We start from the raw sequence: 17,415 nt of genomic DNA, 5'->3' as shown, positions 1-17,415 counted from the left end.
TAACAACCGTCTAGTTAACATTTGCATGGACAAACTCTCTGAAAGGCTTGTATGTTATAAAATCCAAATAAGGCACATCAAATGAAACTAATCAAACTCAAAAGCCACAGCAGCATAACTCATTAGCCACTGAAAACATGAGCTTCGGATGTCACAGTCTGACATCAGTAAGAACAGCCTGTATGAGTGCATAATTTTACTAGAAAAATCCAAGGCTACAATTACATCTAGGGGGAAAACAGTCTCCTTCTTTAATTGAATTTAATTAATTAGATTAATTTACTAATGCAAATAATGATAAAATAAATTTGCACTGTTCTTGGCTATGAGCAGGAGTGGTAATGAAAGGATGCATTTTCACGAATCATACAAAATACAGGAGGAGACTCCAAATGATTGCTGTTTGTTACAGAAAATGTAGATTTGCCCTTCAAAAGTTCCGTGGTATTTTTAGAACCTGAAATATAAAGTAATCTCTTCTGAAAGTCATTTTTTTTTTTACTTATACCAAGACAAAAAAGTATATAGCAGACAATAACTTCCATTTTGACAGATTCGAGATTTCTCTTTAGCACACAGTTCATTATTTTTCTAGTAGTTTTTCATCATACTTATGCCCTTTTCAACCAAAATTTTAAAAAGTGGAAAAAAAACCAACAAAAAATAGTAGGTTAGCTGAATAACAGTTATTGAGTTTTACTGAGAGCCTTTCAAACAGTGTTAAAACTGAGTTCTAATTGCTGGGGGTTTGGACGGATAAGATGCAGGTAGGCAAACTTATGGACAGGGCAGTCACTGAAGGAGAGTTTTCTCCAGAAAGAATGCTAAAAATGACAGGAAAAAAGCTAGCAACATCTTCACGATACCACAGTATGAAAAAATACACACAGCAAAAAGAGATACTATTTAAAAATAACCCAAACAGACAGTTTAGAGTGGTGTAATGGATTTCACAGAAGATTAAAAAAAATTCCATGTTACCAGTACGTTCCCATTGCTCTAAAAATGAAGAACATACCTAAACAGTGAGAGAAAACTGGACTCACTGTTGAAAAAGAACGCCTGCCTTAAAACAATCAGCTCACGGCTGGTTTTCAGAAATACTCTTTTAAATTGCTACCAAAAATAATTATCTTCAATGGCACAACATGAAAAAGAAACCTCCAAAGCTGCACATTTGTTTATTCAGCTCTGCACTACACCTGACACTCTCCAGTTCCTCTGTACTGACTCAATAAATGAGAAAATCATGCATTGCTTTTTTAATATACCCTAATAGCTGTTGCATTTCAGAAGGAAAAAGGAAGACAAAAAGCAGGACAGAGTGAGGAACAAAAAGCTTCAACTTTGACATCTTTTCACTATCTTCAGATACCATTAAAAGCTGCATTGGAAAATTCTGTATATTTAATTTCCAAAGTCACGGGAATTTGAAGAGGATGAATTCTACTTTGTTTTTTGTACATGCACTCTATTTCAGAACTATTCTACAATACAAGGCTAATTTGGTCTTACCACTGCACCAGGCATCAGCCCCATCTGACTACCAAGTCCAGATTTTTCATCCAGTCCTGCCATCTGAGCTGCAAATGGCTGAAAAAATAAGATGGGTGATTTTAGTTGTCAATCATGTTTATTCACAAGGCAAAATTCTATGCAACTATCTCTTCACTACTTCAATAGGCTTTACAGCACTACAAGTAAATTCTTGTTCCAATTGGTAAAATAAAGGTTCTTTTCATATATCTGAATGCTTCAAGGCATCAAAGACCAGTCAAATGCATCACATTATCTGCTTTCTATTCTACCTCTACACACACCTTAATTAAAAGGGAAAATGACCTAAAAAGAGAAAAGCTTCTAATTGAAGTAATTACATTTCTTTCATCATCCTCAAGTTTAAATCATACTTGAATTTCACCTACAATATTTCTTCATTTCTTCTAGACTGCTTTGTTTTCACTTGCTGTGCCTCAAGTTCAGAAATATCTGAAGGCAAACGGAAACATGCAATCATAAAATCAGCTACATTAGGCTGCATTTTGTGGTTCTAACGGATTCCTCCACGCTGAAGAGATTTACTGAATCTGCCAGATTCAGGCCCATTCAGAATGGTGTTTAAGCCAAGAAAAGCTTCCTGAATTTGGAGGCTGTCGGCCTAAATGATATTCCTTTCTTATTGCCAAATAACAACTATTTTCAGCAATAAGGCAGGAACAACAGAGTGAGAAACAAAGCAGGTACCTTTCACATAGCAACAAACATGTAATTCAACTTCCCTCAGAAATTTAGAAATCTGTCACAGTCAGTCATCATTCCACAAAATTTAGGAAAAAAGTAAGTCTTGCAGAATATTTTGTCCACATGTAGGGCTGGTTAGCATTGTTTTCCACAGATAATTCCTGATCAACCATTGAAGTGTTGGTCTGAACAATGTCAGAAAGAAGTAGACTGAATGACATTTTAATTACTCATATTGATTATTTCCTTATTTATAATCTATACTATGTTTTCTTTGCTGTACTACTAATTTGGTATTCCAGTTTCCCTGTACTATTGATTTGACCCTTTGCATTTAAGCCAGGTGGAATTAATGGGACCCTGTAAAGGGCTTTAGATTTGGGAACCTTGTCTTTTCTGCATGTTAAAATCCATTATAAAAGTGTCCTTTCAGAGTATTTTCACATTTAAATTATCTCAGTTTTTTGCAGAACTTGCTTTCCTGCTTGCCATTGTTCCTCCTGACTAGGAGACAGGAATAGTTAGAACAGCATTCTGCATTTGTTGAAGTAAATAGAAGTTATTGTGTAGGATGTGGAACAAACAATCACTTCACATTCCACCAAATCAAATGTAAAACTCACCCTGCTTAGTCCGTCTGGTCCTGCGTGGGTAGGATGACCAGGAGGACCAGGGTCACCAGGCTGGCCAGGGATACCGGGTTCTCCATCAATCCCTTGAGGACCACGAGGACCCTAGTGGGAAGATAAAAAATGCTAAGAGGATACAAAGGTATCCAGGAAAATCCTTGTACACAACGTCTCTGATAAATCCAAATTAGTAAAGTAAGATCTTCAAATAAACAACATCCATCAACAGCTGTTCTTAACCTTTAGATGAGAAGCGCGGGTTAATCTGAGTTATCAATCCAACACACAAGGAAATTGCAGTAATTTCTCTCCAAATCTATTCTGGAAATTCAGGCTTCCCATCATTCCATATTAAGAGTATGCTATTCTTGAAAAACTATTTGGCTTTGTGCACTGTACAGAATATCAAGAGTTTATTTCCAAAATATAGATAGCTCAGACTAGTACACATACATAAAAACTCAGGAAATTCCATTGATTTCTGCAGCCTTCTGACATCATGAATGGTTAGCTCATACTGTTGCTGAATTCCCAACACAGTCACACTGCCAAAAATACAGAGCAAGTCGCTTGGTGTTGATGCTATCTCAAACCACAGCTTGCAGAATAGAGAGGTTAGTCCCACTGCTCCCATTTTTATCACCCACTTTTGATTTCTGAGCATGATCTTATCTTGTACCAGAACCAAAACTAATTTAAAAAGCAACTAATAAAAACATCAGTACAATAAAATAAATAGTAGTAGGGGAGAAGATATTCTTCAATCCTAAACACCGACTTCAAAGTGCTTATTGCTGCTGCTTTCTTCATTAAAAGAAAAAGGCTGGAAAACAGGGAGGAAAAAAGTCTACACTATATAATGAGCTCTTCTACTTTAAGGACCCTTGGAAGCCTGACTCTATGACTCATCTTTATAAACACAATCATAGTTAGACAGCTTTCTTGTATTTCCAGGAGATGAGGACTGTGTTTCCTTGCAGTCGGCAACACGTTCCAGGGAAATGTAGGGTCTGACTAGTATGATTTATACAGTAAAGATAATGCATTCTCTTGGGAAAGAGTTATGTTGGAATGGCATCGACATTAAGATTCCTGGAAACTTCTGTTGAATAAACCATTCTTTTCTCACAGTTCTCACTGCATCTTCATGGTCTAAATTCCTATATGCCAAGTAACCAGTGGAAAATTTTTGTTATCAGATATACATGCACACACACATAAACTTGCCACAACTGATTTGTGAATAGCTGGTATTCTGAGAAAGATGGTGCAGATTCTTGCACATGGGATAGAAACAGAAGGTTCTATCAAAAAACTTTACTATCTGGTATTTCTACTAAAAAAGAAGAATACACTGCCAAACCTACAAGACCGTAACGTCTGAAGGAGGAAAATTCTGAGGATTTGCCTGAAGGGATTCAGCAAGCTTCTATGAAATGACTACAAATACCCAAACCAAGATACCTTAACAAGATGTGACGTAGTAAAATGGCTATTTTTTTAGCTCCTACTTAGGAAAGAAACCATATTTTTGGTCACTAAGCATGCTTCAAGAGCAACAGTACAACCACCCCACAAGCTCAGAAGCCCTTGAAAAGCATTTCTGTATTTATAGCTGGTAACTAACCACTGGTATATAACCAGATCTTCTTGCACTTCGAGTAAATATTAATTAAAATTAATTGATAGTATATATTTAATACGTACACGTAGAAACCTTTACTTTTAGCAGCTCAGCTAGAGTCAGAGGATTACCAAATATTTTAAAAATCTAGCAGAGGCCACAAGGTGGCATCCTTTAAATATGTATTAGAATAATGACAATTTATTAATTCCAGCCCACTGCTGCTGTTGGTGAGGAAATACTATTACAGGTTTTGCCTGTAATAGAAAATGCAGCTTACAGCAGAACACTTCAAAACTATTGTATTTCTACTGCAATTACTATCTAGTGTAAAAATACTGAAACAAAACATGCTGATACTCTGAGCATGCTCAAGCATATTTTCTGTCTTCATAAGTTCATTTGTAAACTGTATCACACTCTAAAACTTCCCATTCCAGATGCATTTTATAAATCCAAACATACTGCTGCCTTTACGTTTCTCACTACTACACAGACAAATAATTGGAAGTAAATACTATGCTAATAGTTCTGAATTCACTTTATATCCAAGTTCCTTGCTCATGTAAAATGCAGAGACCTATCACACGGTTGAGTTTCTACTACTCACTAGTCAGTAGGAATCCACTTAAAATATCTTAAAAAAATATAAATTCAAACAAACAAAAGGCTTGGAAATGTGCTTCAGTGGGTTTGCACTGAATTTTATAGAGCAAAAGCCTATCTGTTCCATTACCACTTTTAAACAAATAATAAACAACGTTTATTGAGAGTTTTTCATGTTGCAAACTGGAGGTGTAAGCTAACTTTCTATTTTCCAGAAGTGTAAACCAAAAATCCTGCACTAGCAGTCACTACAGACCTAAAGCACTGCCATGTGCAGTCTGACATAAGATCTCAACAAAACCTTTGATGTAACATTCTCAAATAAGTGTTTCCTAATCCCTTCATTTCTCTTCAAAGCACTGTTAATAATACAAAGGAACTCAGAACTTTTTTTTTTTAATAACACAATCTTTTGATACTTTAAGTGTTTCTAGCCATGACTTTGTAAAGACATATACAGCACAGGATCAGAAATGTAGTGTCTAGCTGATCAAACTGCACACTGAGAAGATGTCAGACATCTCTGCAAACACATTCAAGATTCCTCCACACACCACAGAATTTCACAACTACTTCAAGAATTCCTTTATGCATTGTGACAGACATTCACCAGACAAAGGTCTTAATGTTGCCTGATCCAGAGAGCAGCAGTGGCTTGGCATCTATCTCAAGAGGCAATACAGTCATTCCCCATCTTAGAAGCAGTGTCATTACCACCTATAGACAACAGGCATTCACCAGAGGAACAACAGAAAGGAGTCAGTCTCAGGCCTATGCCTAAAACTCAGCTCTGTCATTCAAACAAAATACGTTAACTACTGGCTTGCTCTCTCCAGAGGAATAGGAAAATATCCACATAGAAATTAAAATGGCACAACTCTATAAAACCTGCTAAAAACAGCTTCTGCATTTTGTCCCAGCTTTTTCAACAGGAACATGTTGTCTTTGGTATTTTCAGCGCTCCCGTCTGGCCTTTCTGTGGTTCTCCACATGCAGACACTGAAATTCCCTTATGAAGTCTTTATTTCCACTGAGCAATCTCGATTATATTATTCACCAGCATACCAACATATGTAGTCACATATTAACTCCTGCTAATTTCCTGAGCTTTGTCTGTTCTGAAACACTCCAATCCTCACAATCCACACTGCTGCTAACTCACAGTAGTAATCAGTAGCCAGCAGTGAGAATACCACTTAGTCTCAATTATTTTTCTCAAAACACAGAGATAGTGAGACATAAACATTTTTCTGTTTGTTAGCTAATTCTTGGAAGATATGAGGAAAGTTCTGATAACTCTAAAAGACACAGAGAAAGTTTAAAGCCATCTAACATTTTGAGGTTAGTACAGAAAATAATTTCTAATACTTTTTAATAACTTACAGGTCTTCCCTTAGGTCCTCGTTCTCCTCGTGGTCCTTGTGAACCAGGAGGTCCCTAAAAGAAAGTTTAGAAATATTAAATGCCTTTTAAACTAGGTAATGATCTATAAAAGCTCTGTTAATATGGAATGCCACGCCTACGTGAAAAATAATTTGCAATTTTTTTCCTCATGTGATCATAAATAAAACAGTTATGACCTGAGCACCTCTTCTCGATTGCATATTGCCTGAAGGGAGTACAAACAGGATGCAGAGATCTACGAAATAGTTTCATATCTCATGTGCTCCACAGCTTAATCCAGCACAGATTTTCTGAATGCTGGAAGATCCCAAAGAAATATCCAAGTTTGAGACACTCTTCAACAATAGTCCACAACTGTTCTCTGCTTATTCACAGCTGGAGAGCAGACTGAATCTCCTTCTTCTCCTGCTAGAAAAGCATTCCTCAGCAACAACCATGTTCAAATGTCCACAGACAAGTGTGTGCTACAAAGCACACATCTATTGCTTAGGTCATGGGCTGACCTAGCACAAATTTCCATAATCTTGTTACCTCTCCAAATCCAGCAACTTTGCAAACAACACCCCATCACACGTGTGGAAGATTCCTCCCTTATATCATTCTCACAACACAAAGGAGAAATGGCAGAAAATTGTAAAAGTGAAGAGAAGATAAGAAAATACTCACTGCAGGACCTGGGCGGCCTCGTATTCCTGAAACCTGAAGAAAGTAATATAAATAAAAGTTAGTACATGATATTATGCCTGTATTTGTCACCACAAATTGTTACAGAAAGTTATTTCTTGAAAAATAAATAGTATTATAGAGAATTAAGATACCAGGCAAGTTCTAAGGCTTTTTGAAAATAAAGTATTTGTTACATCCTCTCTTTTTTCCTTTTTGCAGAATTTCTACAAGCTACGTGAATAAAGTCTTTGGAAGCACCATTGTTATTTTTACAAAAATAAATAAACAAATAAATGACAATGAGATAGCTTATCTAGTCCTTTAATTTGTGACCATCCAACAGACTGGGATGTGGCTTTCATCATCCTTGGAGGTATTTAACAGACGTGTACGTGGCACTTAGGGACATGGTTTAAAGAGAGACATCAGATGGTCTTACAGGACTTTCCCAATCTAAATGGTTCTATCATTCTCAAAAAGCATAACAGTAAAGGTGGAAAGGGAGAATTTTTAGCACCAGTTCTCTACTTTTAATGCATTTTCTAAACACTAATATTGATATATATTGATATAGTTTAGACTATACCTAAACAGAACTGAAGTAAAACATAAAAGACTGACAGAATAAACTCTAAGATTTGTTTTCACCAAAATGGAATTAACAAGCTTTTGCAATTTCATATATGTAACTCATTCAATTCCTTTCAATATCAGCATATATGCTCTTGTTGCATTTCTTTAACAGCTACAATTCTGCTTCAAGTACTGAAACGTACACTTCAATGGAGCTCTAATAAATGAAGAAAAATGGACTTACAGGTGGAACGATTCCAGGTTCTCCTTTTTGCCCCTGTTAAAAATAGAAATAAAAAAAATGGTAGAAAACAAATTGAAGTACAACTAACAGTACCAATTTTGCCAATTCTGTCCCGGTGATTGTGAAATACACAGAGACTTTTCTAAAGATACACCCAAGTCTAAATTGAAGTCCTGCAGAAGGTAATCTGCACAATTTTTAACGAGTACAGAGACTGATTAAATGAAGGTTATAAACCAACTCCACAAAACGCGGTCCGAAAAAAAAGGGACAGACTGAAACGTTGCCATGATTTTTTCAGTAGTGAAAAAAAACATGTTCTCACTCTGCTTTGTGATGATTTGAGTCCTTCGAAAAGCAGAACCCACCACAGAATTCAGATGCTATTTATTCAAGATATTAACTAGAATTCCTAACATGGCAGGCGTAAAAAACCTGCATGTATATCCGCAGTGTAGAGACAGAACACAAAGCAACATCACATGGCCACAAAATGAAGGGGACTGCATTTGCCAATTTACTTTTTCTTGTGCAGAGTGTGTTCACAGCTATTACACGTTAAATAAAATAAATGGGTTTAGACCTACTGGTGGTAACCATTTCATTAAGAAAAAAAAAGAGGGACTCCTTTATCATCTAGCAAGCTTGTAATAACCCATTTATTTCCATTTATTTACTCTGTGTAGGGAGTTACTTGGTTTTAATGAGTCCACAGCCTGGATAACCTAAAATTCACTTCAATTATTTCTTGTAGCTGCTTGCCATCTTTGAAGTTTATTTATTGTAACTCCTTACATTTCTCCTGCAGAAATAGATCCCCTGCCTGTTTAATGCACACTGTACACCGCGCTGCCCACAGAAGCGTGGCCCTGAGCAGGATTACACTGCTCTGGTCCTTCACCCAGCATCCTTGTCCTGCTCTTGGGAAGAGCCACAACTGCAGAACCATCTGTCAGAGCAGACAGTAATGGTTGCCAGCGTTCTACTTAGCACTGGCTCGAACATAGCCACAATGCTGTGCAAGCTATCTTGGGCACCCTGAGTAAAGACTGTAATGAAAGCACAAAGGGTGCCAAAAAAAAGTTTTGAGTGGTGTTTCATACCTTTAGACATGTCTGAAGAGTGCCCTTATGACATCTGTGCTATCATCTAGAGGTTTTATACAAATATCTATTTACTCATGGCCAAGTATACAATACAATGAAACAACTGCAAATGTAAGAAAACCAAAGTATGTATTAAAAATATAAGCTAGATCAAAGACTGGTGTAGAATAGTTTTTAAACCTTGAATTTTAAGTATAATTTTATGATAGAGCTGATCAAATTAGTGGCCAGGATAGCAGTTGTAAGGCATGACAGTTCTGGAGTATCTTCACCTACCAGAAGCAGGTAGCATATAGGCTCCTGTAAACAGGTGCAGCAACAAGCAGGCCAAGATGCAAAGCCAGTGTACTAGCCATGCAAATTATCTCAGGGGCTGCTTGCCTACATGCAGCAGTGCAAGTGACCCTGCTATTGTCACTTGAATTATGTTACTTATTATTGTCACTTGAATTATATCTGAAGTTGACGCAGGGAAGCCCAAACAAGATGCAGTAACGCTTTGCACCACAATATGACAGGTCTCCTGCTCAATGTTTGAACAAATACAGTAGGCATGATTAAAGAGGCATTATGCTACCTATCACACACAGGGCAGTAGGTAGTCTCATCAAAACCAAGCTGAAAGTTTTAAAACTGTGACTTCTAATAACTTAGTGGTCCCTTCACTCACTGTGCAGCGCTTCTAGAGATGAGACAACCAAGTTACTTAAACAGGGATTTCTCTGATGTAGATAGCAGGGATTCTCTATATTAACAGGATTTTCTGCCTGTATTCCATGATGTTTTCTATTGCAAACTCCCTAGCCACTGAGAGAGAGAAAAAAAAAAAAGAGGAAAAAATAAACGTTTTATACAAGAGGTGATATCTAATTTTTGTGAAGTGATCTGAGGAGATGCAGGATACTTATTATCAGTTGCAACATATCAAAAAATACAGAAAGAAATCTTACCTTTCTTCCTCTACCTAATGAAAAGGACAAAAGAAGAAAAGAGAATAAATTAACGTTTTTACTTCAAGAGACTGAAACAGAAAGAGCTGAGTGAAGGTGTTACAGCTAAAGTCACACCAGATTCTGGATGTACAAAGAGCTGGAGAAGGTCCCAGGTATACACATGCTCTCTTGTTCAAGTCTGAGGAATCCTCCTCAGACACCTCCTGGTACTCAGTCTTTTTCAGCATTGCACAGAATAAGAAAAAGCACTTTAGAATATCCTCTGAGGAGCTCTTAGAAACTTTTAGCACTGGCTAAAGTGCTAATATTGATGAATCCATAACATACAACATCATATTTTTCAAAAGACAGAACTGACAGGAAGATCTTCCACACTTTTTCTTTTGTTAAATTTTTGCAATATTATTTTTGCAATATTATTTGCAGTATGCCCAAGTTAGAGCTATATAGCTACACTCATGTCCAAGAAAATCCTTCTGATAAATATTTTATTAATGTCTTGAATTACAGTAAGGAATTCTGCAACGTTTCTATACTGTTCTTCTATCTTCTGGGTGTATCTGTTGGCCTTGGCCTAATGCCTCTCAAAACACAGCAGGAGGCTCCATCTGTTTACTGATGCTTGATATATCTTGTTTCACTGCTCAGTTACATGTGTCCATACTACACACTCATTATTACTTCATCCTGTACTAAGTTAATCAAAATTAATCAAGTATCCTGTAAAAAACTGCTGTAATTATTATATATAGAATAGTTCAAAAATGTACTCTATTAATGAATATTTATTGCAAGATAAGAGATTTTCTCTTAGGGAAGTATTAGAGGAATTCCTTCATCCAAGTCTCCTCTGGAAGTAAAAATGAACTGGAACAGATATCACCTTTAAGGTATATCACAGAAGGTACACAAACAGTATGAAAACTTCATACTGGTTTGTCGTTAGTTTTTGGGTTTTTTTTTTTTATGTCTCACAAGAGAATTATCTGTCCATCATTTTATTTTGGGGAAGCATTTTAATAGCACTTACACTTGACTGTTCATATAAATTTTTTCAGCTACTGGAGACGCTTGAAATTAAGTACTTTATCAAAGTATGTGTTTATTTTATTGTGTGCCTTAGCATACTGATCTTTCAGTTCCAGAAGAACCACCAAAAGAATAAAAAACCAATCTCAAAACATCAGGATAGAATTCAGATCAGCCTCTTAGTTCTAAGGCTGCAAATCAAGTCAGAAACTAGCATCTCAGTATTTACTGTCCTCAGATTTAAATACTCACCAAGGAAATACTATTAGAAATTTCAGTATCCTTTCCAGTTTCCTACTTCTTTGGGTTGATTTTAGAGAACTTGAGCCTCACCAGCAATCTTTCTGCATATTGACTTCAAGCTGTGCTACATTTCAAAAGTCTCCCTGTTCCAATTTGAGCCACAGCAGCCGAGCAAATTTCACTCTCAAGGCCAGCCTGACTGGCTCACCTTTCAAAAAGTGAATTAAAGCAAGCTTACCAATGGTAGGGTCAAAATCACGTGCGGTATGCGGACACACAGGACAGCACTCTCCTGGGGGCACCTGTGGGTTCTCACACTCCAACACATCTTGACATTGGATTTCATCACAAAGAATAGCTCCATTGTCACAGACACAAATCTGGCACGGTGAGGGCTTCCAAATATCCCTGTTCAGGTACATCTGGCCATTCTGAGTGCAGGCAATCTCTTCAACATCTTCTCCTGGTAAGGAGAGAGAATATACATATAAATATATATATATTTTCCAACTGTGAAATCAAAGGAGGAGTAAGTCTGGATGAGCAAAGAACACATTTAGAGATCAAAAGTAGCACCACATGCACGAAGAAAACACAGTCCATCAGTACAGCTCAAAGTCAGCATTACAAAGTTCTAAATACCAGTCAAACATCTACTTTATTTTATCATGTTATTTCTCTATCACAAGGAAGTAAAATAGAGCCATCAGGGAGCACACAAATCCATCATGTGATCTCAAATGAATGCTGCTTTATGAGTTGCTGGATGCCTTTCTGCTCAATGAAGAACTCCTGCCATATGCCAGCTCTTAGAAACTCCTGTGGACAGGGCAACAGGGCGTTTTCTGAGGAAAAGAACCTTTATGTGCTACCTATACCCCGCTGCAGATACTTTACACTGCCAGACTTAAAGTATTTGTGGAAAAAATAAGATAGCAGGCTTGTTGAAAAGGAAGAAACCTTATTTGTGAGGATCTTGAATAAGGTAATACCAGCATGGAGGATGAAGCCTTCCAAACAAGACAGTCAGTCACTGTCCAGTGGCAACCAAAGCGTGCATTGCAAGGGTATGCACAGCAGCAGCTGCAGCTCAATGAAGAGAGGCTCCTCAAACCACTGGGTTTGTTCAGTTCTTATAATCCAGCTCACTGTCTTCCAACACACGATCACATCAGCACATGCATAATATGTGTGTGTGTGTGTGTGTGTGTGTGTTTAATGTCCCAAGACAACTTAAAATTTTCAAAACTTTCCCTATTTTACTGGGTTTGAGGAACATGGGGAGTAACTACCCGTTCATATATTGTCCTACCCAAAGTGAAGTCCATGCCTTTGTTTCCTTCTTATTGTGTTACACTATTAGTACAAGTATCTGTGTATATTTTCATGGGCACCTTTTTTATATATACCAAGGTAAGTACCAGCATTTCCCCCAAAAAGCAAAATACACTTTTCCTCAGTAGTCCAATTTTTTTTAAAGAATGTCCCAGCAGCAGAAAAGATTTTTATAATTACTTTGGCCTAACAAATATTTCATCCTCTGAAGGAACACAGGCTCCAGCAAACAGAATGAACGGTCCCCAGACTGCCCCTAGGCAGGAGGTCACAACCCTGCAACTCAAAACCCCAGTGCCATGGATTCCCTCTCAGCCACAGGGACAGCAGGGCTCCCACGCAGGCTCCTGTGCTCTGAAGGACCGTCTTGACCCTGAGATACTGCAATGAGGCGTAGTCACACCCTGTGTGGGAGCTCCATCTGACCATGGAAACCCTCCTAATAAAAATGTCTTCAAAACTGCAACAACTGGGTTTAAATTGCTAAGCAAAGCTTCCTAAGCAGCTCTAATTTCTAATAGATATAAAATAGGGAATAGAGGCAATTATAAATACATGCATTAGGTGCATCCCAGTAGTCAATGATTATGATTTGTTAAAAAAACTTACTATTTGTGTGAAAATTAACAGCACTAAGCACACAGTCAGCTTCGCTGTTCTATGCCTTTCTGCTGTAATTTGAACCAGATGTAAACAGAAAATCACAAAGTAATAAATAGGAACAGATTTGGGATTTTGGCTTCATGCCTTAGCTCAAGTCCAGTTACTCCATCAATGTCAAAAGCCCAGAGAAATGGAGCAGATGTATCATTAACTGTTGCCTGCCATCATCAGCTCCTGCAGCTTTCTAACAAAAACTGAAATCAAAATTTATACCAGGTCATCTCCTGACCGTGATCAGCTCATCGCATAAACTGACCAAATTGCTCAAAGGGGTGCTGCAGAAGCTCAGGAGGAAATGTTTTCATTGTGAAGTAAAGACATCAACCAAGTGTGCTGTACAGTCCATTTATGACACTGTGAGAATCATTTTCCAAACTGCAGAATGTGTTCTGGAAAGCACTCTTCTCACTTCTCCCTTGTGTGCATGACATAACACACTGTCTGACATACTTAGCCTTTTTCCCCCAGATGTCTGGCATATGGTCTCCGTCTTCCTTAATGCAGCACCAGGAGAACTCGCTGTGCTGTTCAAGAGCAGCAGTTTGAATAAATGAAATTTCTCAGTTACTGAGCCCAAAGTCAGCATTCTGTCATAACTTCAAATAAGCCATATAGCAACAACTGCCTTGGCAAATAGGAGCTGAGCCAGAAGGGGACTGCTTCTGATGGAGTCCTACTAAGTGGCTCAGAGAGATGTACAAAGGGAGGCAAAAGGAACACATCCTGACTTATGGAAATATATTGAGAGGTCTGATTTACTGCCAGATTGCATATATGCTGGTAACTTTAAAGGAAAAGTAAGCATGTCTTTAAGGTTAAAATGTGTTAGCTGATTCTAGCTTTCCTTTATGCTGTGACAATGCCATACTAATAGGAATGTGAAAACTATAATTCCAACTCATTCATGCTTTGCCACTTCACTAGCAGACCTGAACCATAGGCAAGTCATCCATCCATACCCAGACCAGGGAAGGCAGCAGAGGAAAATTTACTACTCTGTTTCTTTCTTGTTATGGAAATCAACAAGTTTTTGTTTTGTTTTTAAATTACAGACACCAAGGCACTGTTTTCTTCACATATTCTTTCTACCTCAGCAGTTCTTAACACAAGGTGCTTAATGACTACAGAGGCAGGAACCGTTAACGTGGCACACTAACGGGATCAGTTCTGCCACCACACTGAAATTGCGCTAATTGCTGGGAAACAAACACCGCAGCCACTAGATGGCTGTCAAAGCCCATCATTCGCCATCAGTAAATCCAAAAATGAGTTCGCATCCAGCAAAAGTGGACAAGCCACACCCTGCTTTTGGCACTTTATGCTAAGCTTCTTTTCCTTTTAAGCTGATCTCTCTCTAGAACAGTTCCCTCCTTCAACAAGCCACGGGCAGGACTAACCCATCTAGAACTACCTACCAGGCATGAGCCAGGCATGAGCTATACCAGAGATCCAAACTGCTTACTGACACACATGCTTTCTGCACACATGGTCTGTTAGCAGAACATGGATACCAGGCTGCTTTTCCCAGGGCAGAAGCAGAGGGAAGAAATGGAAATAAGAGACAATAAAGTGGGAGATAATGTGTCTCGGTTTAGTATTCAAAGTTATTTTCATTGCCTGCTTTCATTGATTTCTGGTTCAAGTCTTGCATGTGAACAAGGAAAGTAAGGCCTCAGCATGGAAACTGGATGGACGAAAGGAAAATCACATCTAGAAATGAGAGAATGAAGGGGAAAAAGAAAAAAAAGTTTCTTGATCAAAAATTACTCAAGAAGGGTTGAAAGATGAAGAGAACTTCTTTTAGCAGCTTTCTAAAAGTGTCTTCCAAAGATACTAATTTTCCTTGCAGAAAAGCCCCCAAAGCCTCACACAGTGCTCTTGTGTTACCTGTCCACGATTATAAAACAAGTTAATATTTCAAATTAGAAGAGAAGCCAGGAGATACATCTCTGAATGCCATACGCAGGGGGGAAAAAAGCCTGAGCAGAGCTTGCATATGTACAGCTTTTCCACAGACATTAACAACTTTGGCTGATTTATGAAATGGCAAGGGAAAGGATTCAGCAGCAAAGCAGCTCCATTTCATTACACTTCTACTATTTCAAGTAATCAAAAATTAAAGGAGCCTGAAGTCTAATAGACCTACAAGTAGTAGAGAATGTAGTTTAATGAAACTAGAGCAGGTGATGACTGGTTTTCTAAACATAGTCTGTCAGTTGTATTCTTTCTTTCGCCAAGACGAACGTCTTGAAGTTCATTTTTTTTTTTTTATGTTGCTTAACATAAAAAGTGTGCAATAAAAAAGGGAGGATTATTTAAGAAAAAGGCCAGGAGATAAAGCAACTTCTGCAAGTGGTTTCTCATATATTCATCCTGATTCTAGTTTGTGAACAGTATATAGAAATATAAGATTACAGTAAAATACAGTGTTTAAATTAAAAAAAAAAAAAAAAAAAAAAAAAGAAAAAAAGAAAAAATAAAGTCAAACTCCGGAAGAAAGCTGAAGAATAAGAAAAGCTGAGTTTCAAGTTACGAATTACAAAAATGAAATTCTACTGACTCACAGGCAGAGGTGCAGAAGAAAACTGAAGTGAAAGGCCATACGTGCTAACAACCATTCTGCAGATGTACTGTTGGGTATGTGCACAGACTGCCAAGAGATGGACAAGAGGAGCTGGGTGTTAATAATACTTGATTGCCAGACTGTTGCAACATTAACGTAGAACTTGCTCCAGTTCTCATTAAATCAATAGGAAAAAAAACTCATTTACTGCTATAGGAATTGCACTACATGTAGAGATTTTATCTTTTGAAAGCATTTTTCCCAAGCAGTAATAAATAGCACTATCTAAATTATCACACAAACTATAGCGCAAATATCAATTATTTTGAAAAATCAGACACTTTTCAGAAGCACTGATGAATATAAAACTTATTTTGCCTTCATGCACAGGAATGATTCTTCTTCACGATTAACAGAGTTTACAGAAAATATAATTTACGGTTACAGACATAAGGATAAACCTAGAATCCTAGAATAAAAAAGTGAACTGATTCAGAATTCACTTTATTTGAAAGACTCAATTGGCACCATCAAATCAAATTTGCGTTCAGCCAATTCCATTCAGGATGCATCATGCACCTCAGTGAACTAGAGATAATAGCCACAGTGCAAGGATGCACTTAAATGCAAATAACAGCTTTCTCTTGGAAATGCTCATCACTAACAAGGCCTTTAACACACTGTTAAGTCGCTAAGTATTACACAAGATGAATGCTCTCTAGATGGCTTGAGATTCAGTTTATGTCCCCCTGGGCAGCCAAGGTTAGAAACGACACAAATTCAGCATAAAGAATTTATTTGTTATAGAAAAGCCTAAAAAACATCTAGCAAAGTCATTCATTGGTCTAAAACGACTTTATCAAAGCTCTGTATTGTTTCACGCTATCTGAAGGTCCAAATGAATATTTCATTCTGCATTTTTCCCCAAGTCCTAGGCAAATTAGGCTTGTGTGTCCCAACACATATCTGATTCCAGAGGCTGATTTACACCATGTTTGACAGAGACTCTGCGAGAGACAGGGTCATTGAAATACTGCACTCCCACAAGTTTTGTGAATGCACAATTGGGAAGAGAAGGTAGGCCCAAGTTAGAGCACGACTGAGGTCCCCTTCTAAAAGAAATGGATAATAATAAATTCCTTTCATTATGCTTTTGAGAATGCTCACAGTTTGAAATAAAACCTAGGAAACCAGGCTTCATCAGAAGTGTTTCTTAGGAAAACTGGGCATGCCTTTTCAATTCGTTCTATGAGTCTTTTCCTAAGAACTTCACAGGATAATTTGCACAAAATAAGTATTTTTAAAAGCATTCTACACATTAAAAGTAGTTCAGTGGTCTTAGATCCCAGCAAGCTTTCAGTGTGATTGGGTCAGTCAACCACCTAGGCAAGGAGACAAAGCCCTCGCGCCTTGTTTCAGAATAAGACTACGCTCTGGGACTTTTATTAATTAGTGGAGGTGATTTTAAAACATGTACTCTAGGAATGGAAAATTACAGAGACTCAGCTGTTCTTGCTGCAGAGTCCACTACCATAG

At 37.6% G+C, this 17,415-nt stretch overlaps 1 protein-coding gene across 3 annotated transcripts in view; it reads right to left on the bottom strand.

The window, feature by feature from the left end:
• Window positions 1-17,415, bottom strand: part of COL5A2 (collagen type V alpha 2 chain) — a 166,060-nt gene that overhangs the window by 41,495 nt on the left and 107,150 nt on the right. For all 3 annotated transcript variants that reach the window (XM_052676463.1, XM_052676462.1, XM_052676464.1), the window contains 7 exons: window positions 11,557-11,781; window positions 10,044-10,057; window positions 7,988-8,020; window positions 7,171-7,203; window positions 6,484-6,537; window positions 2,865-2,975; window positions 1,516-1,593 (listed from right to left, as the gene is read on the bottom strand). In XM_052676463.1, coding sequence (XP_052532423.1) covers window positions 1,516-1,593; window positions 2,865-2,975; window positions 6,484-6,537; window positions 7,171-7,203; window positions 7,988-8,020; window positions 10,044-10,057; window positions 11,557-11,740 — 507 coding nt within the window. In that variant the 5' untranslated portion in view covers window positions 11,741-11,781. The remainder of the gene's footprint in view (window positions 1-1,515; window positions 1,594-2,864; window positions 2,976-6,483; window positions 6,538-7,170; window positions 7,204-7,987; window positions 8,021-10,043; window positions 10,058-11,556; window positions 11,782-17,415) is intronic.

The sequence above is a fragment of the Tympanuchus pallidicinctus genome, unplaced genomic scaffold, assembly GCF_026119805.1.
Source record: "Tympanuchus pallidicinctus isolate F22 unplaced genomic scaffold, pur_lepc_1.0 scaffold15, whole genome shotgun sequence".
In the NCBI taxonomy this organism is placed as follows: domain Eukaryota; kingdom Metazoa; phylum Chordata; class Aves; order Galliformes; family Phasianidae; genus Tympanuchus; species Tympanuchus pallidicinctus.
The sequence above is the reverse complement of the archived record's forward strand: the minus strand, read 5'-3'. Positions and strand labels throughout refer to the sequence as shown.